Source organism: Oncorhynchus kisutch, linkage group LG29 (assembly GCF_002021735.2).
Source record: "Oncorhynchus kisutch isolate 150728-3 linkage group LG29, Okis_V2, whole genome shotgun sequence".
Lineage (NCBI taxonomy): Eukaryota > Metazoa > Chordata > Actinopteri > Salmoniformes > Salmonidae > Oncorhynchus > Oncorhynchus kisutch.
The window spans coordinates 18629720-18657293 of record NC_034202.2 but is presented as its reverse complement, the minus strand read 5'-3'; the positions used below and the strand labels follow the sequence as shown (position 1 = coordinate 18657293).

General features: G+C 43.3%; 1 protein-coding gene across 1 annotated transcript; it reads left to right on the top strand.

Moving 5' to 3' along the window:
- Window positions 1-706: 706 nt before the first annotated feature.
- On the top strand, window positions 707-27363 carry LOC109874147 (taperin-like). The gene is made up of 4 exons (XM_020465951.2): window positions 707-2996; window positions 23344-23539; window positions 24340-24464; window positions 24632-27363. The coding sequence occupies exons 1-4, from the start codon at window positions 921-923 to the stop codon at window positions 24692-24694; spliced, it is 2460 nt and encodes an 819-aa protein (XP_020321540.1). The 5' UTR covers window positions 707-920; the 3' UTR covers window positions 24695-27363.
- The last annotated feature ends 211 nt before the right edge of the window (window positions 27364-27574 follow it).

The window sequence follows — 27574 nt, the reverse complement described above, 5'->3', positions numbered from 1 at the left end:
TTTTTACAAATCATTCTATAACAGAATTTACGACTGACTGAGACTGCTCCATATAACACACTACTTTCTTCAGTGTCCGTCCGTATGTTAATGTCTCCTTGGGATTCACGTTTCGTAGTGGCAGTGCAGTGATGAATGTTTGATGAGGAACAATAGTAATCTCGTCATGCTGTACTCAGAATAGACCTCTGTAATACCGCCTCATTTATTTCGTAATGCATTTATCTCAGGATTATTTGTCAGGTGGTATCATCAACCTCTTGCTGAATAGATATGAATAACTATGCTATGACATGGGTCTTTCCATAGGATGCTACAGCAAAGCCTACACGTAAGTAACGAGTGACTGATAGGCGACAATTTTCTCACCCTGCTTCACAATCACTATCTTTACATAGCCTTTCATCTTTTCAAACCATTTGTTGGTTTACTTTCCATGTTTAGTTCATGAATTCAATTGAAAATTAAATCCATAATGTTATTATTTTAAAAAACAATTTAGTGGTCGATACGGGATCTTAAAATAACATGTATTCACTGAAAGGGTTAAGCAGTAAAAGGGGGCTGAGTTTCCTTGACTGACAGGTCCTTTTTGCCTTACTCAACAATAGAAAGAGGAGGGATTTCCTTTGGTGTGTGTTCTGTGAAAAGGGGGTGTATTCTAAATCGATATGAGCAAATGAGGTTGCTTCTTTGGGCGCAGAGCTGAAGAATGACGTAGGTTTACAGGTGCAGAGGGCGGGTCAGGAGTCGCGGAGGGAGGGAGAAGAACGTAGAAAGACTGAAAAAGACCGTGGGGATGTATATGTGTATACTATAATCGGCGCTGCAGGTACAGCGACAGACAGAGGATACAGCTTTCCGTCCCAGTCCGGGAACACCATCTCCCAAACCCCGGAGATATTCAATTTCTCCCCAAAATGTCTGTTGGAGGAGAAGTCCGTGTGCTCCGCCAGGAGGCTGGGCAGGAGAGCCCGAGGATGCCGGCCTGGAAACGAGAGATTCTCGAGCGGAGGAAAGCAAAGGGCGGCGCGTCTGGAGCAGGTGCAACTGAGCCTTGCCCAAGCGCGATCTTATCGCGGGTTAATGGCGAAGTAACGGGAAACAGCAGCGCCTCAAAAACAGACAATGGAACCAGTGCTAATTCAGTTCGGAACTACACCATCACTCCAGCGAGCCAGCATTTTGCAGGCAAGCGTGGCAGCGCCCCCACGTCCCCAGAGCTCTCGCCGGTGAAAACAAACAAAGACCCCTGGACTGCCACCGACCCTTATGACTCGGAGAAAACGGTAAGCGATGGCGAGGGACAGGAAAGCCTGGTTCTGCAGGACAGTCTAGGCCCATTGCAGGAGAACCCCTTCATCAAACTGGAGAAGGAGCGAAAGAAACAACAGGACAGGGAGAACGCCACTCGTCCAGTTCAGCACATACTGGAATTGTATGGCAGTGTTCCTGGAATTCGGACTATACGCGCTGAGAATATCATTATCATAGAATCCGATCCGGATTACTTTCCGGAGGCCAGTGGAATAAAAAGCGAGTCTTATCTGCAGCAGAATGGGAGCAGTTACAGCTCCCTCAACGACCTCTTGGACCGGAGAGGCAGTGGGGTTACCGAGATACGGGCAAAGGAGGTGGTCATTTATGACACCGCACTAAGCCGGAGCGAGGAGAATTTGAGCACGTTGGGTCGTCCTGGTCACGAGGCCGCATTCGAGACAGGAGAGGGTCACGGCAGGGTGAGCCGCATGCTGCAGAAATTCGACAGCAACTATGGAAAATTGCAACCCAAGTCTCGCAGCACAGAGAACCTCCTGGACTTGGAAACCAGTTCAAGCAGGCCAAGACAACGACCCAAGCCACAGCCAGATCTGGTGCCAAAATACAAGTCACAAGCCCAGCCTAGCTCACCAGTCCGCACCCTAGGTAACGCACAGTTGTCATCCTCAGTCTTCCTCAGCTCCCAGTCTTCCAAACCAAAGCCACAGCCCCCTCTCTGTGAGCCTGACAGCACCACTTGCTCTGCTGGACCCGCTCAGTCAGTGTCTTCCTACCGCCAGCATTTTGAGGTGAGTGGGGGCCGCAGTGTGGTGGTCAACCCCATAGAGGAGGCAGAGGGGTCCCAGACCAAGCCTTTCCGAGAGAGAGACTGGGAGAGCACAGAGGTGCCCTCCAAACCCAAGGTGCCATTCTCTCCGGATACCAGCCGTGTCGAGTCCCCTGCCAGTCCCACCATGCCCCCGATGTCTCCCCCCTCGCCTGGATTCGAGATCTGCCCCTCACCCCGCCCTGACCTCTCCCTGCTGCCTGCCGGGGACATCCAGGCCCGTGCCCTTGCCAACCTGCGTCTCCAGTCCCGCAACTCCTTCACAGTCTTCCCCAAACGCCACAGAGCCGCCACCTCCCCGGGCAGCACGGCCCCCTCCAGCCCGATTAAGTCTCCTCCCTCCCAGAGAGTGGCAGAGATGCCCACTCTAGGAGTGCCAACCCCTGTCACCCCTCCACCCAACCCAGCAATCTCCAAGAGTAAAGCGGAGGAACGGGATGAGGTGAGGGCAGCCGGGCTAACCAAACCAGACCCATCCACCATCACTGCGACCCCCTCCCCTCCAGCACCCTTCCCAGTCCCCTCTGTCCAGTCACCACCTCCAGAGGAAGCCCCTGCTGACCAGCTACCTGTCACCAACATAGATGACATAGACGTGGACCCCTCGCAGCCCGTTGCCCCCAGCCCCACTCCAGTGGTGCAGAGGCGGAAGGGGAATACCTTCACTGTGGTGCCTAAACGTAAGTCAGAGCCTCAGCCTGGCTCTCCAGAGCCCCAGGAGCCCTCTGGAGGGGCCCAGGCGCCCTCCACGCCACCACAGGCCCCTTACTCCCAGTTGGGCTCCCTGCTGAAGAAGCGCTACCCTGCCGTGGAGGATATCGAGGTCATCGGTGGGTACCAGTCCCTGGGACGCTCCTGCCTGACCAAGACAGGCTCCACTGGCAAAAAGGTGAGAGATGATGCCCAACTGAGTACTTCTATTATACATCAAGTGAACATCAGCAGAGCTCTTTTTACACCGATAATGTAACACTCATTAATTAATTTCTCTATTCAAGATTTGTCATTTAGTATAATTCAACACAATATGTGTGTATGCAAATCAATGGACTAGGCTAAGCATATAATTTAGGGCTGTTTTTCTGCCCATCTCATTACGGCATGCCTTTGTAGATTGTTTAGTGTGTGTGTAGCTAAAACGGGTCCCTGTTGCTGAAATGTGCGATATTCAACATGACATTCTCCTAACGCTACAGGATCTATTGCATCTTTAATAGTACGATTGAACAAGGCAGAAGCCGCTGTTCATAGCACCAGCCTTCAACATGGTTTGCAGCATGGAGATGTTGGTGTTTTTGTGACCAGGGTTGGAATCAATACTATTTTCTTTCATACCCCTCCTATACATTTCAATTTATGAACTGAATGTCCCCCCCCAAGATGGAGATCAGTGTTTATTGGCATTTACCTGAGATCTATCCTACATACTTGGCAGTGCAGCACTGTCTCTGTCGTATCCTAATCCTTTGGTCTCTAGGTATTACCAGTCTCCTGCCCTCACTCCTTTCAACCTCAGCTCCGGTCACACCCAACCAGGTCGAGCGTGTGTGTCGTTGTTTGTCCCTGGCCAGATAGAGAACACAGGCAGTAATGAGGCCAGGCCCCTCGGAAGCATTCAGTGTTTTTGTCCTCTGAACCCTTTTGAATTCATTGGGCGTACTAAGTTTGGGTTCACCGAATTCCCTCGCCTTTGTTGTTTCAGCATGGATGCTTCTCCTCCCGGTCATCATTTCACATGACCAAGGTTTCTCTGGTTTTAAAGCTAGGGCAGGGCCGGAAGCAATTACAAAAGCATCAAGTGTAGGCCTATGTTATTTGTGTGGAATTCCTTGGCTATGTGAAACCAGCCTGGCTGAGTTTGGTTTCCTTTTCAGTATAAAAAAAAATAAAAAAATGTATGCTCTTTTTTCCATTCAAATTTTAAGAGGTACTGAGCTTGCCGGATATATTTTTTTCAAATGCATCAATATGATGAGAGAAGAACTTGAACAGAGTGTATCGCCTCCTACTAGGCTCTTATGTTTCTCAAAATAACTTCCACTCCCTCATTTATTGGCTGTGGTTGCTGGTTCAGTTCTAAAGGTTGTACTTCTGCTATTTTGTTGTGTTGATTCCGCAGAATGTTGGTGTTAAATCTCTGCTGTGCTCTCAGATCTTTGACTCACTCAAATAAGGCCCTTACGTGTACCTAGTCCAACTGTGACCATGTATTCTTTGTGTTGGATAATCAATCTTGTCCTCTGCTCCTATCCTGTTTTGTTTGTTTGATCTTCTCTTCAAGGAGTGGTAGTTGTTTATGAAGGTCAAGTGGAGCTTTTACACTGCACCAGTTTGATTTGCATAAGGAGAAATCTAGGAAGTCCTTAAAGTATGGTGCATGCTTAGATTGGGTTTATAATTCAATTGGCCTAGATTCTCTAGGAATTATAATGGATTGTGTTACAAAGTGTCTCGCCCTAATAACATGGTTATAGACTAGTGTTCAGTACCTTTTTTAGAACGGCTTTTGTTGTATTTTCTCATAAGGTCTACTACATTGGTACTTCCCTGTCATTGAATAGAGATGGAGCTGGCAGGAAGACATGACAATGGAAAGGGGAGGAGTGGCTGGTTATTTGTGAGGTTGGTGACCAGCTAGTATGGGAAACAGGAGACAGCCCATGTGTTTGTGACGTAACAGGCAGAGACCATTCTTGCCATTTATGTTCTTTCTGCATATCCATGTTGCCATTTCCATGTGTTTGCTCAGTGGAAGGCCTGGGCCTTGCCCTGTGTAATTGATACAACACATTAGGTAATCATGTCTTCAAGTTGATGATTTAGAGGTTTGGTGACTGTGCAGTTCTGTCAAGTACTGTTGTTGTGTGGTAGTAATGCCAGTCATTCCAGACTACAAATACTGTATTCAACTTGTGAATAACCTTGGTTCAAACGGAAAATAGCCTGTGACAAGCTGATAATACCCAATTTAACCTAAATACCCATAGAGGTAAGCTCCTGGCTGTACTAACGAGATGTTCTGGTCGTAGCCTAAAGGATTCGTCTATTTTCAAATGTACATGCCTCTCATAATAAGGCCTAAACCTTTTCCAGAAACGAATCGCTGAAAACGTATAACCTTTTAAAATGCTTTGATCCCTGTCTCTTTTTTGCACTGAATTCCATATTTATCGATCAGTAAACATAAAATAGCAGTCCCACTTAACCTAGAGCTCGCTTCCCCATTTCTAGAGGAATCATCATATTGTTGTCTCAGCAGAAGGCCATGTCACTCGGCATCAGGAAGTGAGTGGAGGGGCCTGTGACTGTCAGCTGTGTTGGCTGTCTGATGGTACACTCATAACGTCTGTTTGTCTTCCAGGCTGATCAGGTAGCAGCTGTCTGTCAGCCCGGTTTGTTTACTGTTCATTACTGTTGAGTTTAGGGCCTGTTATCCGGATATGGGATTGCTGATGAGTAGTATAGGCTACTATAGTTTAGACCCATGCTGTCGGCAGCAGGTAGCCTAGTGGTTGAGAGCGTTGGGCCAGTAACCGAAAGGTCGCTGGCTTGAATCCTCGAGCTGACTAGGTGAAACATCTGATATGCACTTAAGCAACGCAGCCCTAATTGCTTCTTTTTAAGTTGCTCTGAATAAGAGCGTCAGCTAAATTAATAAAATGTAGTGCGTGTGTGCATACGAGAGGTCGACCGATGAATCGGAATGGCCGATTTAATTGGGCCGATTTTAAGTTTTCAAAACAATCGGAAATCTGTTTTTGGGCGCTGATTTAAAAAAAATATATATATATATATATAATTTATTTATACCTTTTATTTAACTAGGCAAGTCAGTTAAGAACCCACCGTTCCTAGGCCGTCATTGTGTTAACTGCCTCGTTCAGGGGCAGAAGGACAGATTTTCACCTTGTCAGCTCGGGGGATCCAATCTTGCAACCGTACAGTTAACTAGTCCAATGCAATAACGACCTGCCACTCTCTCGTTGCACTCCACAAGGAGACTGCCTGTTACGCAAATGCAGTAAGCCAAGGTAAGTTGCTAGTTAGCATTAAAATGATCTTATAAAAAACTATCAATCATAATCACTAGTTAACTGGGTAGCCTAGTGGCAGGGTAGCCTAGTGGTTAGAGCGTTGTACTAGTAACTGGAAGGTTGCAAGTTCAAACCCCCGAGCTGACAAGGTACAAATGTGTCGTTCTGCCCCTGAACAGGCAGTTAACCCACTGTTCCTAGGCCGTCATTGAAAATAAGAATTTGTTCTTAACTGACTTGTCTGGTTAAATAAAGGTAAAATTCCAGGGGGTCTTTGTTTTTCTTTAATAGTAATGAAATTGAAGCCTGATAAAGACTAGGCGGTAGCTTTGAAGTATTAAGGCACTCTGCAAATAGTCGAGCCAAAAATGGGCAAAGCAAAATAAATAAAGGTAAAAAAATACAAGTATCTGAATAAGCGGTGGTAGGCAGAAGCAGGCGCGTAAACATCCATTCAAACAGCACTTTCGTGCGTTTTGCCAGCAGCTCTTCGTTGTGCGTCAAGCATTGCGCTGTTTATGACTTTAAGCCTTTTTTATGACTACAACTCCCAAGATGAGGCTGGTGTAACCGAAGGGAAATGGCTAGCTAGTTAGCCCACGCTAATAGCGTTTCAAACATCACTTGCTCTGAGCCTTCTAGTAGTTGTTCCCCTTGCTCTGCATGGGTAACGCTGCTTCGATGGTGGCTGTTGTCGTTGTGTTGCTGGTTCGAGCCCAGGGAGGAGCGAGGAGGGGGACGGAAGCTATACTGTTACACTGGCAATACTAAAGTGCCTATAAGAACATCTAATAGTCAAAGGTTAATGAAATACAAATGGTATATAGAGAAATAGTCCTATAATTCCTATAACTACAACCTAAAACTGCTTACCTGTGAATATTGAAGACTCATGTTTAAAGGAACCACCAGCTTTCATATGTTCTCATGTTCTGAGCAAGGAACTGAAACGATAGCTTTCTTACATAGCACATATTGCACTTTTACTTTCTTCTCCAACACTTTGTTTTTGCATTATTTAAACCAAATTGAACCTGTTTCATTATTTACTTGAGGCTAAATTGATTTTATTGATGTATTATATTAAGTTAAAATAAGTGTTCATTCAGTATTGTTGTAATTGTCATTATTACAAATATAAAATAAAATCGGCCGATTTAATCGGTATCGGCTTTTTTTGGTCCACACATACATACAGTACCAGTCAAAAGTTTGGACACCTACTCATTCAAGGGTTTTCTTTATTTTTACTATTTTCTATGGAATAACACATATGGAATCATGTAGTAACCAGATAAGTATTAAACAATCAAAATATATTTTTAATTCTTCAAATAGCCATCCTTTGCCTTGATGACACTTTCTTGGCATTCTCTCAACCAGCTTCACCTGGAATGCTTTTTCAACAGTCTTGAAGGAGTTCCCACATGCTTTTCCTTCACTCTGCGGTCCAAACCATCTCAATTGGGTTGAGGTCAGGTGATTGTGGAGGCCATGTCATCTGATACAGTACTCCATCACTCTCCTCCTTGGTAAGATAGCCCTTACACAGCCTGGAGGTTTGTTGGGTCATTGTCCTGTTGAAAAACAAATGATAATCCCACTAAGCGCAAACCAGATGGGATGGCGTATCGTTGCATAATGCTGTGGTGGCCATGCTGGTTAGGTGTGCCTTGAATTCTAAATAAATCAGTGTCACCAGCAAAGCACCCGCACACCACCACCTCCATGCTTTGCGGTGTCTCACAAAGACACAGCAGTTGGAACAAAACATCTCACATTTAGACTCATCAGACAAAAGGACAGATTTCCACTGGTCTAATGTCCATTGCTCGTGTTTCTTGGCCCGAGCTAATCTCTTATTTTTGGTGTCCTTTATTAGTGGTTTCTGATTCACACAGACTCCTCTGAACTGTTGATGTGTCTGTTATTTCAACTCTGCAGCAGAGGGAACTCTGGGTCTTCCTTTCCTGTGGCGGTCCTCATGCGAGCCAGTATTTTATGTTTTATTTTTGTAGTAGCCAATTGGTAGTTAGTCTTGTCTCATCACTGCAATTCCTGTACGGACTTGGGAGAGGCGAAAGTCTAGAGCCATGCGTCCTCCGAAACACGACCCAACCAAACCGCACTGCTTCTTGACACAATGCCCGCTTAACCCGGAAGCCAGCCACACCAATGTGTCGGAGGAAACACCGTGCGATCGTGTCAGCGTGCATATGCGCACGGCCCGCCTCAGGGCATCCCTGCCGGCCAAACCTTCCCCTAACCCGGACGACGCTGGGCCAATTGTGCGCCGCTCCATGGGTCTCCCAGTCGCGGCAGTCTGCGACAGAGCCTGGACTTGAACCAGGATCTTTAGTGGCACAGCAAGCAACTGTTATGCAGTGCCTTAGACCACTGATTAATGCGTTTGAGCCAATCAGTTGTGTTGTGACAAGGTAGGGGTGGTATACAGAAGATCGCCCTATTTTTGTAGAAGACCAAGTCCATATTATGTCAAGAACGGCTCAAAAAGAAAAAGAAAATCAGTCCATTACTTTAAGACATGAAGGTCAGTCAATACGGAAAATGTCAAGAACTTTGGAAGTTTCTTAAAGTGCAGTCGCAAAAACAATCAAGTGCTATGATTAAACTGCCACTCATGGGCCTCGAACCTGGATCTGTAGTGATGCCTCTAGCACTGTGATGCAGTGCCTTAGACCGCTGTGACACATGGGAGGTCCCTCACTCCTACATTCTTATCGTGTTCTTGGGCTGGAAGTGTGAAAGACCATTGTATTTTAATTATTTACCACATCGAGTCACTCCTGGTCCCGCATCACACTTTCTGTAACCACACCCTTCTCTCCTTCTTACCTTAACTCTACGTCTTCGTTTTCTCCTGCACTCCTCCGTTTGTTCTCTCCATGCTCCTTCCTTGACTGTGTGTGTGTGTGTGCCTTTGTGTGTTTCTCATACCCAAGAGGCGCAGTGCAGTTTAGATGAATCGTTTAAGTCACTCTCCTCAGCATCTTTTTCAACAGTCAACGTGACTGTGTCTCACTGTCTCAAGCATGCCTGCCTGTGCTTCTCCAGTAGGTCTGTGTTTAATGTGCAGCTACTGCAGCGTAGAACAGTGTTTCCCTCCGGACACATGGAGAGGTGTAATTACGCCATTGATACTGGGGCTACAGCTTAATTCTGGTGCGCCTGTGACAAGCGTGACATTTCCAGTAAGTGTTATCTGGCTGCAGGGTTCTTCTGTGAGCCTGAGCGGGCAGAGTGAGAAACGGGACGATTGAAATGGGGACATGCCAACAGGATGATGGCGCACACACACACACACACACATCACATGCATAACCTTCACATGCATAACCTTCACAAATTCTCTATTATAGGCTTCTTATTGTAATGAAAGATATCCGCAAAATGTCTGCGATGTATGGTCGGTGTCGATAATTTTACGTTTATTGTCCCACTTCTAGCACAGACACTCACACACACTCATACAGCCCCATGTCACTTTTTTACAGCCCCGCTAGTCACTGTAATTGGATTTGTCAGCAAAGTGCCATTGTCATGTTTTAATTCAGGCCTGACCCCTGTGTGTGTGCCAGAGATTTTAAGAGGGGAAAAGGGAAGAGAAAGTGTTTGAGAACAGGATGGACAGAATTCTGCAGAGGTGGTTTCAGAGGTGTATAAAAAAAGATGGCGAGATCATGTCAGGTGGGTAGATGGAACGGCACCTATTAATATCACCACCTCTGAGGGCTGTATTTAACAAGCCTAACATAATGGTATGTCTTAGCTCTGGCGGTAGGGCTATGTGTCAGAAAAATGTGGGCTATTTTCACTGCAGGAATTATGAGCGCAAAGGCTGGCGGTGGTGCGAAGGGGCTGGGTTTTGATAAATAAGTGATAGGTGTGACGAGGGCTTGGCCACTCACTGGCCAATCAGTGTGTTTCATGGCCTTATTCTGCATGCTGTTGTCTCAAGTTCTGTAGGTTATTGATGGTCTTCGCATTGTCATCCACTCCAATTAAATAGCATCGGCTACAGTAACGAGCATCACGGCTGGATAGGTTGTTCTTCCGCTGTATAAATCGGTCATAGCCAGTGGGGATTTTAGCATGTAAATCTTGGTCGGGCAAAAAAACAACTATGTTTTAGATACATGCCAGCAAAGCCACACTTCTAAACAATACATTAATTGCACTATAACAGGGACAAATGGTGCCCACAAAAAGCTGTCGGGACTACAAAAAGCTGTCGGGACTACAAAAAGCTGTCGGGACTACAAAAAGCTGTCGGGACTACAAAAAGCTACATTTCTCTAAAACGGGTTATAGGCTACATGTGCACCACCAAGTCAGAACAGTAGGCTAAGTTATGAGGGGAAAATATTCCAAATTATTAGTGAGGCACATGGGCTAATAACAGCTTGTTACACAACATACACTTAGTTCGACTTTTTTAGCTACAGTATACATATCTCCCTTGCATATTACATTTATGCAGCAGCATAAAATATATTTTTGGACTCACCTTTGAGTGAGCACAGTTGTGCTGTGCTCACTTGAACAGGAAGGTGGTGCGGCGGTCCTTCGTGGGCAGATTTTGTCATCAAATTTTGTCATCTCTGGATTTATGGTGCTGTCAAGACAACCTGGAACTCTTGGGGGGGGGGGGGGGGGGGGGGGCGCGCGCAAGGTTGAAACATGACGTCAGTGATCTTCAGGTCGGAGCTCAGGTCGGAAATGTATGTTCCCAGTTTTCTTGAACTCACTGAAGTCTGAGATTTCCCAGTTCCGAGTTTCCAGTTTTTGAATGCGGTAGAAGTCATGCTGGATTGACAGCATGGCCAATGTATTCAGCCTTCTCTGGCCCATGGAATGTGAATGTTTTTATCTTTTTAAGCTTTGAAAAGAGAATCATAAACCCAGACTTGGACCACACACCCACTCCACTAAATAGCAGGTTAGTGATTGCTTTGCAATGCTTGCAGTTAACCACTGATTCCTTCCAAACCACTCATTGTTTGAATTTTCAATTTTCAACTTGCTGTGTAATGTTTATGGCCGATGAGCACCGATATGTTTTATCCATAATTTCTCTTCATATGTCAAGGATTGAAAAGGATTTGCCAGTAGATTGTCGACTTGATTCGTGATGATGACTGCAAGCTTGCCAGTTAAGATCAGTCCAATCAAAGCTACTGTAGATTTAACGTCATTTTATCTGTGGCCAATGAGCTTGAGCTTTCTTGGATGGGCACTTCCAATGTAACTCTATGGCAGCACCCAAGGGGCTTGAATTCTTTAGGCTCCCTGTAGACTTTGCAGTGACTTAGTGTCCCCATGAGTGACAGAACAAGGAACCAATAACGGCTGTGCCCCACCTTCCTTGAATGATGGGTCACCACTGGTCATAACCAACCGCGTTACTGCTAAGACCAGCATTTGATTGGTTTTTAAATATCCCCACCAGCGCTGTCTAAAATTGGCACTTTGGCACGTTTTTAAGGACACACCTCAGATATTGTCACATCTGTGCAAGTGAGCTCATATAAGAAAGGTAAATTACCCCTCCTGGCGCTAGGGTTTTAAAACAGAAGAGCTCTGGCTTTAACAGGTCGAAATAGCAAGCGAGCGCGTGTGACGATTGCGCTGGCTTACTGCCAGCCAAAAATAGAGCCCTCATTGTGTTCTTGTAGATAATCATGCCGGACTGTATATGTCACACTGTGGGTGTTCAGTTCTAATGTCTATTTATATACAAACAAATAATATTCAAATTCCCCTCTAACCCACTGACAGCTACAGCGCCAACCACATGTAATTAGTCTTTCTCACCCATGTCTGTGGTGCCATTGTGTGCTGTGGGTTATTCTTGTACTAAGTGTTTCTGTGTTAAGTGTATGATCACACTCTGTTAATTCTCTCTCACACTGCCCTGTTTCTCCCTTTTTCAATGAGCATATATAATACAGTCTGTCTGTTTCTAGTAGCATGCCTGTTCCTCTCTCTCGTTCCCTCGCTCAGCCCTGTACAGCCTTCTTGTACTCCACTTCCGCTCTCCCATTTCTCTCACTCCCTCACATACAGTGCCTTGCAAAAGTATTCAGACCCCTTGGATTTCTTCACATTTTACTGTGTTACAAAGTGAGTGTCAACAATCTACACAAAATACCCTGAAATAACAAAAATTTAGTCGTTGCATAAGTGTTCAACTCCCTGAGTTAATACATGTTAGAAACACCTTTTGGCATCGATTACAGCTGTTGGTCTTCTTAGCTTGTCTAAGAGTAGTTTCATTCAATAGTTGTCTGAGGGAACTTGCAGATGTATGTATGGGTAACAGGAAGGGGTTAGGCATTCTAAAATCATGTCTACCCCTATTATACATTTTACTCCTTAACTAATTTAGGCTTGCCTAGACATAGGGGCTAAATACTTACGCAAAGACTATTTTATACGGAACAAGTAAAGTGTTGGTCCCATGTTTCATGAGCTGAAATAAAAGATCACAAATGTTCCATACGCACAAAAATATTACACCACATGACCAGAAATATGTGGACACCTGCTCGTCGAACATCTCATTCCAGAATCATGGGCATTAATATGGAGTTGGTCCCCCCCCTTTGCTGCTATAACAGCCTCCACTCTCCTGGGAAGGCTTTCCACAAGAAAGATGTTGGAACGTTGCTGCAGGGACTTGCTTCCATTCAACCACAACCATTAGTGAGGTCAGGCACTGATGTTGGGCTACGAGGCCTGGCTTTCAGTCGGTGTTCCAATTCAACCTATAGATGTTCGATGGAGTTGAGGTCAGGGCTCTGTACAAGCCAGTAAAGTTATTCTACACCAATCTCGACAAGCCATTTCTGTATGGACCTCGCTTTGTGCACGGGGGGGGGGGGGGGGGGGGGGCATTGTCATGCTGAAACAGGAAAGTTCCTTCCCCAAACTGTTGCAACAAAGTTGGAGGCACAGAATCGTCTAGAATGTCATTGTATGCTGCAGTGTTAAGATTTTCCTTCACTGGAACTAATGGGCCTAGCCCGAACCATGAAAAACAGCCCCAGATCATTATTCTTCCTCCCCCAACTTTACACTTGGCAATAAGAATTCGGGAAGCATCTCCTGGCATCCGCCGAACCCAGATTAGTCCATCAGACTGCCAGATGGTGAAGTGCGATTTCTTCACTCCAGACAACACGTTTCCACTTCTCCAGAGTCAAATGGCGGTGAGCTTTACACCACTCCAACCGTCGCTTGGCATTGCGCATGGTGATATTAGGCTTGTGTGAGGCTGCTCGGCCATGGAAACCCATTTCGCGAAGCTCCTGACGAACAGGTCTTGTGCTGACGTTGCTTCCAGAGACAGTTTGGAACTCTAGTAAGTGTTGCAACCGAGGACATACAATTTGTACGCGCTTCAGCACTCGGCTGTCCTGTTCTCTAAGCTTGTGTGTCCTGCCACTGTGCGGCTGAGCCATTGTTGCTCCTAGACGTTTCCACTTCACAATAACAGCACTTATAGTTCACCGGGGCAGCTCTAGCAGGGCAAAAATTTGACTGACTGACTTGTCGGAAAGGTGGCATCCTATGACGGTTGAAGTTGAAAGTCACTGAGCTCTTCAGTACGGGCCATTCTATTGTCAATGTTTGTCTATGGAGATTGCATTGCGCTAAACATTTGATTTGACCTTTTATCTAACTAGGCAAGTCGGTTAAGAACAAATTATTTACAATGACGGCCTAACCCCGGACAACGCTGGGCCAATTGTGCGCTGCCCTATGGGACTCCCAATCTCAGCCGGTTGTGATACAGCCTGGAATCGAACCAGGGTCTGTTAAGGGTCAGTTAAGAACACATTCTTATTTTCAATGACGGCCTAGGAACGGTGGGTTAACTGCCTCGTTAAGGGGCAGAATGACAGATTTTCACCTTGTCTGCTCGGGGGATCCAATCTTGCAACCTTACAGTTAAACTAGTCCATCGCAATAATGACCTGCCTCTCTCTCATTGCACTCCACAAGGAGACTGCCTGTTACGCGAATGCAGTAAGCCAAGGTAAGTTGCTAGCTAGCATTAAACTTATCTTATAAAAAAACAATCAATCATAATCACTAGTTAACTACACATGGTTGATGATACTAGATATTATCTAGCGTGTCGTGCGTTGCATATCTGACTGAGTATACAAGTATCTAAGTATCTGACTGAGCGGTGGTAGGTAGAAGCAGGCGCGTAAATATTACTTTCGTGCATTTTGCCAGCAGCTCTTCATGTGCGTCAAGCATTGCGCTGTTTATGACTTTAAGCCTTTTTTTATGACTTCAACTCCCGAGATGAGGCTGGTGTAACCGAAGTGAAATGGCTGGCTAGTTAGCGCACGCTAATAGCGTTTCAAACGTCACTCGGGCTGAGCCTGTGGTTGTTTCCCTTGCTCTGCATGGGTAATGCTGCTTCGAGAGTGGCTGTTGTCGCTGTGTTTCTGGTTCGAGCCCAGGGAGGAGCGAGGAGAGGGACGGAAGCTTTACTGTTACACTGGCAATAGTAAAGTGCCTATAAGAACATCCAATAGTCAAAGGTTAATGAAATACAAATGGTATAGAGAGAAATAGTCCTATGATTCCTATAATAACTACAACCTTAAACTTCTTAACTGGGAATATTGAAGACTCATGTTAAAAGGAACCACCAACTTTCATGTGTTCTCATGTTCTGAGAAAAGAACTGAAACGATAGCTTTCTTACATGTTTCTTACATGTTGCACTTTTACTTTCTTCAACACTTTGTTTTTGCATTATTTAAACCAAATTGAACATGTTTCATTATTTATTTGAGGCTAAATTAATTTTATTGATGTATTATATTAAGTTAAAATAAGTTTTCATTCAGTATTGTCGTAATTGTCATTTATTATAAAATAAAAAATCATCCAATTAATCGGTGTTGGCTTTTTTGGTCCTCCAAGTATCGGTATCGGCGTTGAAAAATCATAATCGGTCGACCTCTAATCTGTATTCCCGCTTGTGTGAAATCTATAGATTAGGGCCTAATGACTTTATTTCAATTGAACGATTATTTATATAGATTTTAACTCTGTAAAATCATGGAAATTGTTGCAGAAAGTGTTCACACCCCTTGACAACAACAAAAAATATACGAAGTGGGATGATAAATGGATTTAATTGTCTTTTTTTCCAACTATACCTTGTCCACTGAGTAACATTCACTGTCTTCGTGGTAACAGACTCCAGTGTACACTACCTGTGAAAAGTTTTAGAACACCTGCTCATTCAAGGGTTTTTCTTTTTACAATTTTCTACATGGTAGAATAATAGTGAAGACATTAACACTATGAAATAACACATGGAATCATCTAGTAACCAAAAAGTGTTAAACAAATCAAAATACATTTTATATTTGAGTTTCTTCAAATAGCCACCCTTTGCCTTGATGACAGCTTTGCACACTCTCAGCTTTACCTGGAATGCTTTTCCAAAAGTCTTGAAGGAGTTCCCATATATGCTGAGCTCTTGTTGGCTGCTTTTCTTTCACTCTGCGATCCAACTCATCTCAATTTGGTTGAGGTTGGGGGTGATTGTCATCTGATGCAACACTCAATCACTCTCCTTGGTAGAATAGCCCATATACCACCTAGAGGTGTGTTGGGTCATTGTCTTGTTGAAAAACAAATGTTAGTCCCAATTAGCCCAAACCAGATGGGACGGCATATCGAATGCAGAATGCTGCGGAAGCCGTGCTGGTTAAGTGTGCCTTGAATTCTAAATAAATCACAGATGGTGCGGGGATGATTTTCTGGTGACACTATAACACCTCTTCCTCCATTCTTTATGATGGGAATTACACGTGGAGGTCATCCGTTCACCCACACCACGGCGGTTGGAACCAAAAATCTCCAATTTGGACTCATCAGACAAAAGGACAGATTTCCACCGGTCTAATGTGCGTTGATCATATTTTTGACCCAAGCAACACTCTTCTTTATTATTAATGTCCTTTACTAGTGATATTTTTTTCCCCCAGCAATTTGACCATGAAAGCCTGATTTCACACATTCTCCTCTGAACAGTTGATGCTGAGATGTGTCTGTTACTTGAACTCTGTGAAGCATTTATTTGGGCTGCAATTTCTGAGGCTGGTAACTCTAATGAACTTATCCTCTGCAGCAGAGGTAACTCTGGGTATTCGTTTCCTGTGGCGGTCCTCATGAGAGACAGTTTCATCATAGTGCTTGATGGTTTTTGCGACTGCACTTGAAGAAATTTTCAAGTTTCTTGACATTTTCCGGATTGAGTGACCTTCATGTCTTAAAGTAATGATGGACTGTTGTTTCTCTTTCCTTATTTGAGCTGTTCTTGCCATAATATGGACTTGGTCTTTTACCAAATAGGGCTATCTTGTCACAACACAACTGATTGGCAAAAATGCCATAAGAAGGAAAGAAATTCCACAAATTGACTTAAGAAGGTACACCTGTTAATTTAAATGCATTCCAGGTGACCTCATGAAGCTGGTTGAGAGAATTCCAAGAGTGTTGCAAAGCTGTCGTCAAGGCAGATTTGATTTAACACTTTTTTGGGGGGGGAACTACATGATTCCGTATGTGTTATTTCATAGTTTTGATGTTTTCACTATTATTCTACAGTGTAGAAAATAGTAAAAATAAAGAAACCCTTGAATGAGTAGGTGTTTTAGAACATTTGGTCTTATTTTTTTAGGTTATTGTCCTGCTGAAATGTGAATTTGTCTGTTGGAAAGCAGACTGAACCAGTTTTTCCATTAGGATTTTGCCTGTGCTTAGCTTTTATTACTTTTTATTTTTATCCTAAAGAAACTCACCAGTCCTTGCTGATGACGAGCATACCCATAACATGATGCAGCCCCACCATGCTTGATAATATGAAACTGGTACTCAGTGATGTGTTGTGCTGGATTTCCCCCAAACATAACGGTACATTTCTTTGCCACATTTTTTGTGGTTTTACTTTAGTGCCTTGTTGCAAACAGGAGCCATTTAAAAAATATGTTTTATTCTTCATTTTCCTTCCTTTTTAACTCTGTCAATTAAGTTCGTATTGTGGACTAACAGCAATGTTGTTCATCCATCCTCAGTTTTCTATCACAGCCATTAAACTCTGTTTTGAAGTCATCATTGGCCTCATGGCGAAATCCCAGAGTGGTTTCCTTCCTCAACAGCAACTGAGTAAGGAAGGATGCCTGTATCTTTGTTGTGACTGGGTGTATTGATACAGCATCCAAAAATGTAGTTAATAACTTCACCATGCTCAAAGGGATATTCAATGTATGTTTTATTTTTTTTACCCATCTACAAATAGGTGCCCTTTGTGAGACATTGGAAAACCTCCCTGTTCTTTTGTTGTTGAATCTGTTTGAAATGCACTGCTCGACTGAGGGACCTTACAGATAATTATGTATGTGTGGGGTACAGCGACTACCTTGTCATTCGAAAATCATGTTACTCACTATTAGGGAGTCCATGCGAGTCGTTAAGCACATCTTTACTCCTGAACTTATTTAGGCTTGCCATAAAAGGGGTTGAATACTTATTGACCCAAGACATTTCAGGTTTTATTTTGAAAACATTGCTAAAAACATAATTCCACTTTGACATTATGGGGTATTGTGTGTAGGCCAGTGGCACAAATCTCAATTTAATGAATTTTAAATCTAGGCTGAAACAACAAAATGTGGAAAGTCGAGGGGTGTGAATACTTTCTGAAGGCACTGTGTACACATTCTTATTCCAGTCTTATATTCGCCGTAGCTTTGACATTGTAATTAAGTAGTGGATGATTCATCTTGAGACTCATATTTCTGCATTTCATTCCTCTTAATTGGGGCTGGGCACAGTAGCTCACTTTTGTCATTCATTTGGCATCTCTCACCCATACACTCAGTCTTTCTTCGACTGTATCTAAGAGACAACTCACACTGCAGCAAACAAACACTTTGTAATATCGTCCCTCCCTCTCTCTCTGTCTGACTCACTTCAGCTTCATAACACTGTAATCCCTCTATGATAGCCTGGAGAGAGACACCTTTTATTCTCTGCCCAACAGGTGTACGCACACAAAAATGGTCGGACTGACCGAGACACACAGCTACAAAGGGCAAACTGTGGAGGAGTGACTCACACTCTTGAGTAGGGTTGTCACGATACCAGTATCGCAATCCTACGATACCTGATTTTTCTTCAAAAATTGAAAACACAAAGCAGACAACTCTTTTGGTCCTTTAAAAAACATACTTTATGTAAAATATTGTGCGCTATAGCTTTGAAAAGAAACCGGATTCTGGGTGACAACATAAAGCTGCGTGTTTCCAACATTAGGACGGTTTTCCTCACAAATGCCCACCGTCCAGTCTTCAGTCGGCTGTTCGTTCCACAATTTAAAACAATAAATAAATAACCATTTGAACATGTTATGTTGGTTACTTTATTTTCATCACTGTCTTCATCAGAAATTGTTATTTACATGAATGCTACAGTAATTCTACCAGCCCTAAGATTTTCTAATGCTTGTTTGAGTTCAGAAACAAATGATTCCTGCTGCTATTTTATATTTCGTTTAGTAGAGATGGGTTTTCCATTTTGAGTCTTGTTCAAAATTGGAATTGAAATGAGCATTTTTAGGTGGGTGATTTAGTGGAGTAACTCCAATCCATGCTCAATCTCCTCTTTCCTTAAGTGACAATGTATGTGCGTGGATGCCTGGGTCCTCGGGTGTAGTAGGATTCTAATTGCAACTGCCTGGCAGGAGATTAGCTTTAATCAGGCATCTGGTCAGTCTGTCCCACACCTCAATGAGAGGCATTAACAAGGCAATCCCTCCCTCCCTCCCTCTCCTATCACAACACACACCCACACAAACCCTGTACTTACTGCTGCTGTAGCTCCTTCCCAACTTCCACAGCAGCGCTCCCCTCCAATCTGCTGCCAGACTGGAGGAACTCGACCAGACTCTACCCTCGCTTGTGTGTTGCTGTGCGTCTGTCAGTGGGCAACATGTCTCTCTCTACCCTCAACCAAACTAGGACAGAGCATGTTTGGGTGGCCTGTAAAACTTCAATTCTGTCTCGATTCCCATTTCGCCTATTTGCCAAGGCACATTCATACAGACAACCCACGCTCTCCCTCTGTTGCTTTTTCTCTCCCTCTTGCTTTGTTACTCCTTCTTGCTTGTTCTCGTTCTCTCCCGCACAAAAATTTGCAAACAAAGAAACACACCACAATTATACACTCTCACTACTCTCTTGAGGGAAAAAATCACGAACAACCAACACCAAACATACTCAAATTGGCCATTTCGCTTCCGCTGAGTCATTTCTTGGTCATTGTCCCATTATTGGAGAGCGAGAGTGCTCAAACAATCCGGTTCTGTGGGCTCCGTCCTGCTGAAGTGTGCATTGGTGAATGGGAAGAGTCTGGGGCCTGAATTGGCCCTCTGTTGGCCTGTCTCAGTGCCCAGAGAGGAGGAGGGCAATCGCTTCTGCTTCAATAATACAGGCCTTCATAGCCACGGGTGGGCAGAGCGAGAGAGGGGAGGGGGGGGGGGGGGGCAGCCTTGAAGTCTCAGCCCAGATCTACACAGAGAGGAAGCTAACCCAGCGGCTAGTCTGATTTTATTGATACACTCCTCTGGCATGGAGACTCCTAAAGCAGGGCATTAATCTCACCAAAATGCTTTGGTGAGATTAAGTTGAGAAGGAACCTTGGGTGAGATGGAGGGTTTTTAGACAGAGCTGATGGTGTTTTTGGGGCAAGAGATCCAGTGATATGGTTTTAGACTCCAAAGGAATGGATTTATGTGCCCCGAAATAATAGTATTTGTGCACCTCATTTGGTCGTTGTCACTGATAGGCCACAGCTGTCATTTTGGATCAGCCATGGCCATTTGATGCCAAACACACAGCAACTGTAAGATAGGATCACAGAAATAAAAAAGTGTTTTTGCTTTGGGCGTTATTCTTTAATGTTGGGGTATTTTGAAATACCCATGTTATCGTTTTCAATACAGTTTTGGTTGGGGCCTTCCTAAAGCTCAGGGTCCCCTGCCTCACTGGGGTACTTGTGTGCACTGACCTTTTTTTGAAAAATCTTTTTTTTTAAATTATTATTCAAAAACATAATCCTGTGCCATCATCAATGTGAAAAATATTGTGATATATTTCGGCCTTATCGCCCAGCCCTATAAAACCCCAGTTTCGAATCGCAGTACATATAGCAATACATATCATGTCTGCACCTAAGTATCATGAGGGCCCTCGCAATTCCCAGCCTTATTTTCTAGGTATATATCTACAGTATATCCCTAACAATACATTTTACAAATCTTTTTCTTCTTAGTCATACACCGACACATCCAGAAGAGTGTACCGCCAACTACATAGAGTCACTATCAGTCAATACTTTTTTTAAATGTCCATTCTTCAACGCTTACCTTTTTAAAAATCACTATTTTACCCGACCTCTGCCAAGGTGTCTCTGTTAATGTATTTTTTTTGGTAGTAAAAAATATGGATTCCAACTCTCACTGACCACTCTATAACAATCAGGACAAGTACAGGTACACAGTAAGCATTCCTGTATATGAACAGGTTATGCATTTTTTTTTCAAATGGCAGAAAACAAATTCAGTCAACATTGATACCGGTTATAGATTGTCTATTAATGCAGCTGCCACTGTATTGAAGCTATTGGACGCCGTTTATCGTAGCTTTATTACGGGCGATAGGTTCAGTATACACCACGGCATTCTGTACCAGAAAGAAGGCTGGCCCTACCTTGAAGTCTCGTAGATCAATGCATTGTACTCTTTTTGTTTATACAGCCGTCTTGCATAAACCTGCCATACCTTACTTCGTTATTAATCTACAGACGTACGAGCTACCAGACCCGGTCTCTGGGATGGCTAACTCTTCGCTCTCTATTGAGTTAGATAAATCTGCTTTTAGTTTTTTTCACCTTACTTGTGGAATAATCACAAACTCTGATTTGGTGCCTCTAAGGCAATTCAGATGGCTCATTGAGGACCTTTTTTCCTTTACTGAGGAATGTGTTTTGTTTTCTATGATTTTTGTATTTTGAATCTGTTTTGCCTTTAATGTAAAACGGTGCTTTTTCGTATCTGTAAAAGAGACCTTCTCAGCATGACTCCATGAATCCAAAGTACAGGTTAAATAACATTAAGTATGGAGTGTTAGTGCACGTTTTGAAGTCACTAGTTTTTATAAAGAACTAAGGATATCAGCACCCAAAGAAACGTTCTGCAGTTACACATGACAAGCGTAGGTACAAGGTACGCATTAAATAAGTACAAATGTTCAAAGTATCCACTGATAGTGACTCGATGTAGGTGGTGGTACGCTTTTCTGGACGTGTAACAACCTTAACTCTGCTAGCTAGCCCTTTCCTGACGCTGCACAATTGATCAAATTCACATCAATATCCATATCGCACGCAATATTTTGAAACTCATCTCAGCAGCATGTCCATTTTTCTAGTATATTTTCTTCTCCAAGCCCCACCCACTCAAGCAGCGCAGTTACTACTCCTCGCTGTTAGTCACTATAGGTTTGCATGTTGTTCTGTTAGGTCAAATGCGGTCAACTGATTGTTCCAACAAGACAATGCCGCATTCCACTTCGCTTGTTAAGACAAGTCATTCTATTTCTGTGATTCCAACAGTTCACCCAAGTGTTTTGATCGATTATTGCACATCAAATCGCAATGTTTTGCCCATATTCTGCAGCCCTAGCCTTTCCCTTCACTCAAAGCACGTGTTTAAATGATTAGCTGAATGCACCACAAGTAAATATTTTTAAAGCACTTCCAAAATTAGCGATGACCTCTTAGGCAATAAGAATCAAAGGATTGTGTTTCATCAAATGACAAGTTTGAGAAAGCATTGAGTTATTTGAATGGGATGAGGTAGAGCCTATTCTCAATTTGATTCGACTAAATTATAATATTGATCAAAAGGAAGCCATTTTAGAACAGTTTAATCCATCTTGTAAATTCTGTCAGTAGAGGAGAAAAGTTTAAATCTTTTGTGGTTGTTTTGACGCAATGCTTAGCCCATGTACATTTTAGATTTCCCTGTCTGGCCCCTATATCCATAAGTCTAGCAGGCCAGACTGGAGCTGGGGTAGGGGCTAGAGAAGGGTAAGGGCTGGGCTATGTGATGGAGATTAGGGGTGATTTAGAGCAGTGCCTACTGAAGGGGATTGGGGAGAGGGGTACATCAGATCCTCAGCACTATCAGCTGACTCCTGGGAGACACAGCAGTACACTGTGCACTGTCTGCATTGTACTCTTAATTGTCACTACTTATTGGATGTTGAAGTTGAACAATTCTTTAGAGCTTCTTTAAGCCTTAAGACCATTGTTTGCTGTTGTGAAGTTGACAGTCCTGTTCCGCAACATATCGCAACAGTTTCACCCCACGGTGGCATGTTTGTAGAACGCTGGAGTGTTGCCAAATGGAGATTTTTTTTTTACGAGCTCTCCAGCCGTCAATCACAATGCCAGCAGCCCCTGCAAGGCTGCCACCTGCCCTGTGCTATGGTACTAGAGACAGAAACTGGGAAATTAAACTCACAGGTCAAGAACAGATTATCATAAATGACATGTGCCTTTTAAGGTAATCCCAATCAATAAAGATATTGTGCTTGGTTTCAGTTTGGTTCATGTACACATGCATGCATATAATGCTGGTGTAGAAATGCATCCAATCAAAGTAGGCCAGCCTGATTTTAATGATAAGTAATAAGGAAACCAAAATGCTTTATTGTTTTGTGGTCATAATGATTCTGTCATCATAGGCGGGTAAAGTTAAGTATGCACAATAAACCGGTGGCACTGTCATTACTGAACTAGTACTGTAGTGCTGATGAACAAATGCTTCTTGTGGCAAGCTATGGGAAATCCCAAGCATCGAGTTAGCCTAATGATATCAGGCTTTGTACATTTTAATTAAACTGAAGCAGACATTTTCCCTCTGCTGCACTTACTAATTTAAAAGTGCTGAAATGACCTGATATATTCGATTCATAGCACTACATCCTAAAGAGAACAACAGTCCTAGCATTTAACCAGTCTTTTATGTTTTGAATGTTTAAACACTGAGTCACTTCTCTTCCGTTCCCTCTCTTTCAGCTGAATATCTCGTTCAATGAGTCGAGCATCCAAAGCACCTATGAGTACCCCTCCGAGAGCAGCGTATGGGACAGCGAAGAGGAGGATGAGGAGGACGTGAAGGGAGAAGAGGAAGATAAGCCCAGCATGGTGGGCCGTATCCACATCCCTCGTCCAAGCTTTACCAGTTCCCCATCTCACACCAGCAACAGCACTGGTGAGAGAACTAGAGGGAATGGGGGAGGGGGAAGGGAAAGCAGGAAATGGATAGCATGAGAGGATGAGAGAGGGGATGGAATCGGAGGAGTGAGAAGGATAAATGGTTGGAGGAAAATGAATCGAACAGACTAAGCGAAACCTATTCTCATGGTAAAGAGGGTAAGATAAGGACAGGGAGAGAAATTAATTCTGTTCAATTTATTAGTAATCTGGAAGTGGCTGAATGGTGCTGAACTGCTCATGGTTATAATGTAGCATGGGAGACACCTACTGGTCAGAGTTAGCTTTACGTCCAAACACATAGGAACTCTGCTTTTATTTGTTATTTCATTTTTATTTAACCTTTTATTTGCCTAGTCAAGTCAGTTAAGAACAAATTCTTATTTACAATGACGGCCTACCCCGGCCAAACCCTAATGACACTAACCAATTGGGATTCCCGATCACGGCCGGTTATGATATAGCCTAGAATCGAACCAGGGTCTGTAGTGACACCTCTAGCACTGAGATGCAGTGCCTTAGACCGCTGCGCCACTCAGGCGCAGTCAATTCAGCAGGCAAGAGCAATCTTTTAGTGTGATGTAACTGAACAAGTTTATCTGCTCTCCCATAAAATTGATCAACAGTAGCCATGCAGTATGTCTCAACATTAGTTATTCATTACACAGCTTATTGCCAATCTTTAACTAACCTGTACATGAGCTCATGCTTATGTTCTTGAAAGAATTCATGCAGAATATGTATTCCCATTGTGCTACAGATTTACATTGGGCTTTGCCCCGTTTCCTATGTCTTCAGATCTGTCCAGTTACATTCCCAGGCACACTGTGGATTTTAACACCTGGCAGGAACATAAGCTTGATGACCCTGTTTACCAGGGGGCCACCAATTCCCAGCACGCACAGATGTTAGAGGAAGTTATGGTGAGGCTTCTTTTTAAAGTATATGAACTGACGCATTCATTCATCAACCTTAACTTGTACAGGGATACTTGTACACTATAAGATTTACCTGCCAGCACATGATTTACAAAGGTAACTAAATGTTTTCCCACCCTTTCCCTGCTCTTCATTCCCTATCTATCTCTTAGCTCACCCCAGCAGATAGCTCCTCTCTGTCAGACTTCAACAGTGAACCTGCGCTGTACTTCTGATTTGCCTGGACCAAACAGGACTGACCACTGCCCTCCAGTACCAGAACCAGCAGCCGGAACCACAACCCCCACCTGGGACCAGTGAGACTTAACAGAACTGGACATCATCGCACTTCAAAGCACTCCTCTTTTTCAAGTTTAGTTTGACACCGACATCAACCAACCAATCAACCACCACAGATTCAAGCAGCTGGACTGTCCTCACCTTACCTGTACAGTTGATCTGTCTTTCCTCTCCACCTCCGCCTACTTTCATTGACTGCCATTGAGCAGTGAAGTCTGAACCAGATCGGACAGACTATTTGATTGTCAAAAAAAATCTTGTTTTCAAGATAAACATGCATTATAATGCGGTTTCCCAGGCTTACGGTCTCCAGAAGAAGCCAATCTGTCTGCCTCAATGTCTCTAAGGCTGTGTTTTATGGGCAGCCTAATCCTTATTTATTTTCTCCATTTAATTAGTCTTTTGAACAATCACATCAGATCTTTTTCAGAGCTGATCTGATTGGTCGAAAGACCAATTTTAGTGAGAGAAAAAAAGATCAGAATTGGGCAGCCTGTTTAAACGCAGCCTTTGTGTCTCCCATCAATAGTGTCATAATATACATAATGTGTTTTATGGTCTCCATGTGTCCTTCTGAAGGGGATGTATGTAGTGGTGGAGATCACCTTGTGAAGGTAAGTGACCAAATTCCTTCAAAACAAGGAAGCCATCAGTGCCCGTCCTTATCATGGTGAAGAAGAGACTCTGCGTTATCGTGTCCTGGAGTCCCAGGACGTAGGCCGAGGACTCCACACTCCGTAGGGGATGGCAGACAAATAAAATAAATAAAATAAAAACTGAAGACTGAAATAGTGAAAGGGTGCCACAAGCCTAGTTTATTGTTGTTTTGTACCTGCATGTTCTGATTTCTATTGACTTGGTTCCTCGTACTGTATGCTTTTAGTTTTGTATGTTTCCTTACAACAATGCTGTGTTGGAGACTTCAGGAGCAAGCAAACTTCAACACTTCCCCCCTTTTAAGATTATGCAAAGCTCTGTAGACCTACTCAATTTAATGTTTTATCATCAAAGATCTGCGATGTACTGCTTAAAAAGATTGCCTTGGCAGGAAATATTATACTATGAATATCTTCTGAGAGAAGCTTCATGTCAAGAAGCATAGGGTATAAATGCCTTGGTGTTAGACTCACTGTCTACAATGTTATTAGAACAATTTCCCCTTTTCAGTGTTAATGTTTGATCACCAAGTGTGAAAGATAAAAATGTCCAACATAAACCACGAATAGCAAATATTGAGAGAACCCATTCGCCAGCACGTTGGTTTGTGAAAGCCTGAGTTATCCTCTTAATGTTGAAGTTTGCATGCCAGAGACTCGTTCGTGTATAGTATATGGATCAAATAGCTGGTATAGAAGGGAAGGGTGCGTCCTCATGGCCGTGTGTGTTTCCTTCACATTGACCATTGAATATCTTTTGACCTTTACAGCCTGACCTCATAAACCTTCACGTTCCATAGAGCGTGAGCTGGTCCATTTTAGTAATGAAGACATTGATTATGAAACTAATGATTGTGTGTATATCTAAGACCTGTGGTGAAAGATTAAGAAGTAAAAAGCTTTTTTTATTTTAAGGTTGCTCCCATGTCTTCTAAATAATTTTTCTTAAAATGCCAATTGACTCAAGTGTTCCACCTATTGCTGTGGTGGCCACCACTCGCATTCTCATAATTTTCCAATGTTCTCCTTTGGCCAGTATTGATGTCGTTTCTATAATCTACAATGATGTTTTCATACGTATAATTTATTACTTGCATATCTTAGGGCTTTTTCTTCATATCTTCAATCAAAAGAACGGGTTTAGATTGAACAGACACAAAAGCACTGCGCTATTGGGAGGCTACATTTTTCTGTATACTGTATCATGATTAGACAGACTTGGATTATGTTTTATGTCAAGATTGTATTTCCATTTGCACTGTCATTGTATTAGCTTTGTTTTGCACCTCAGAAGAAATACAGTGAAGGCGAAAGAGGTGCTCATCAATCCATATATGTATCATCTCATCAGATAGAAATAGGTGAATATGAAGAATGCACTGCCCAATAATGTCATGATCTCTTAAAATCTTTGCCACAACCTTGAAACGTTATTGGAAGACCAGAGAATGATCCCTGGTTAGTGTCTACTGTTAGTCCTTCGATATATCTCACACAGCATACAGAGCACGTATGCCATTCATCTGTGCTAGCTGCTGCCTTTGAGGACCAAATCCCTAAGGAGGCCGACAGATTTTCCTGGGAATCATGCGCTTCTGTTGGCTTTCATCAAAGCGGAGGCCCAAAAGCCAGGGCTGTATCATTGGATGTTCCAGTGGTCATACTGTATGTGACACAAGCAAGACTGAGATGGCTATTATCGTGATGAAGACTGATTCACTTGAAAGATTGATATTGTCCTATCTGTCTGGTCCTGTTGAGAAGAAACAGTACTTGTCTGTCATACTGTAGCTAGAAGCCCCATCTCATCTTGTTTTTCTCTTCCTCTGTCTAAATCTCCAGCATCAAAGAGATGTGCTTACTGTAAAATGTGTACTTGTTAACGCTTTGGGCAAAAAAAAGATGTCAGAACTACAAATAAAAGCTCAATAAATAGATGAAGCCTTGAAGGACAGTGTGAATAGTCTGTTATCGTGTTTCTGATGACTCTTCATCCCTCATGTGAAGGCAGAATCTCCCAATTGCGAAACATTACCCTGCCAAAACTCATAAATGCATTGTTAAACCTGACCGAATAAACAGAACATCAACAAAATGGACAGAAAGCTTCAGAAATCTCAGAGAATAGCTTTTATTTGTTGTGAAGGAGATTTACTAGTA

Bases quoted from the DNA above. Each gene is read 5' to 3' on its own strand.
- LOC109874147 (XM_020465951.2), top strand. From the start codon at position 921: ATGTCTGTTGGAGGAGAAGTCCGTGTGCTCCGCCAGGAGGCTGGGCAG. The intron at 23,540-24,339 runs GTGAGAGAACTA...CTATGTCTTCAG, and splicing joins TCACACCAGCAACAGCACTG to ATCTGTCCAGTTACATTCCC. The intron at 24,465-24,631 runs GTGAGGCTTCTT...TCTATCTCTTAG, and splicing joins AGATGTTAGAGGAAGTTATG to CTCACCCCAGCAGATAGCTC.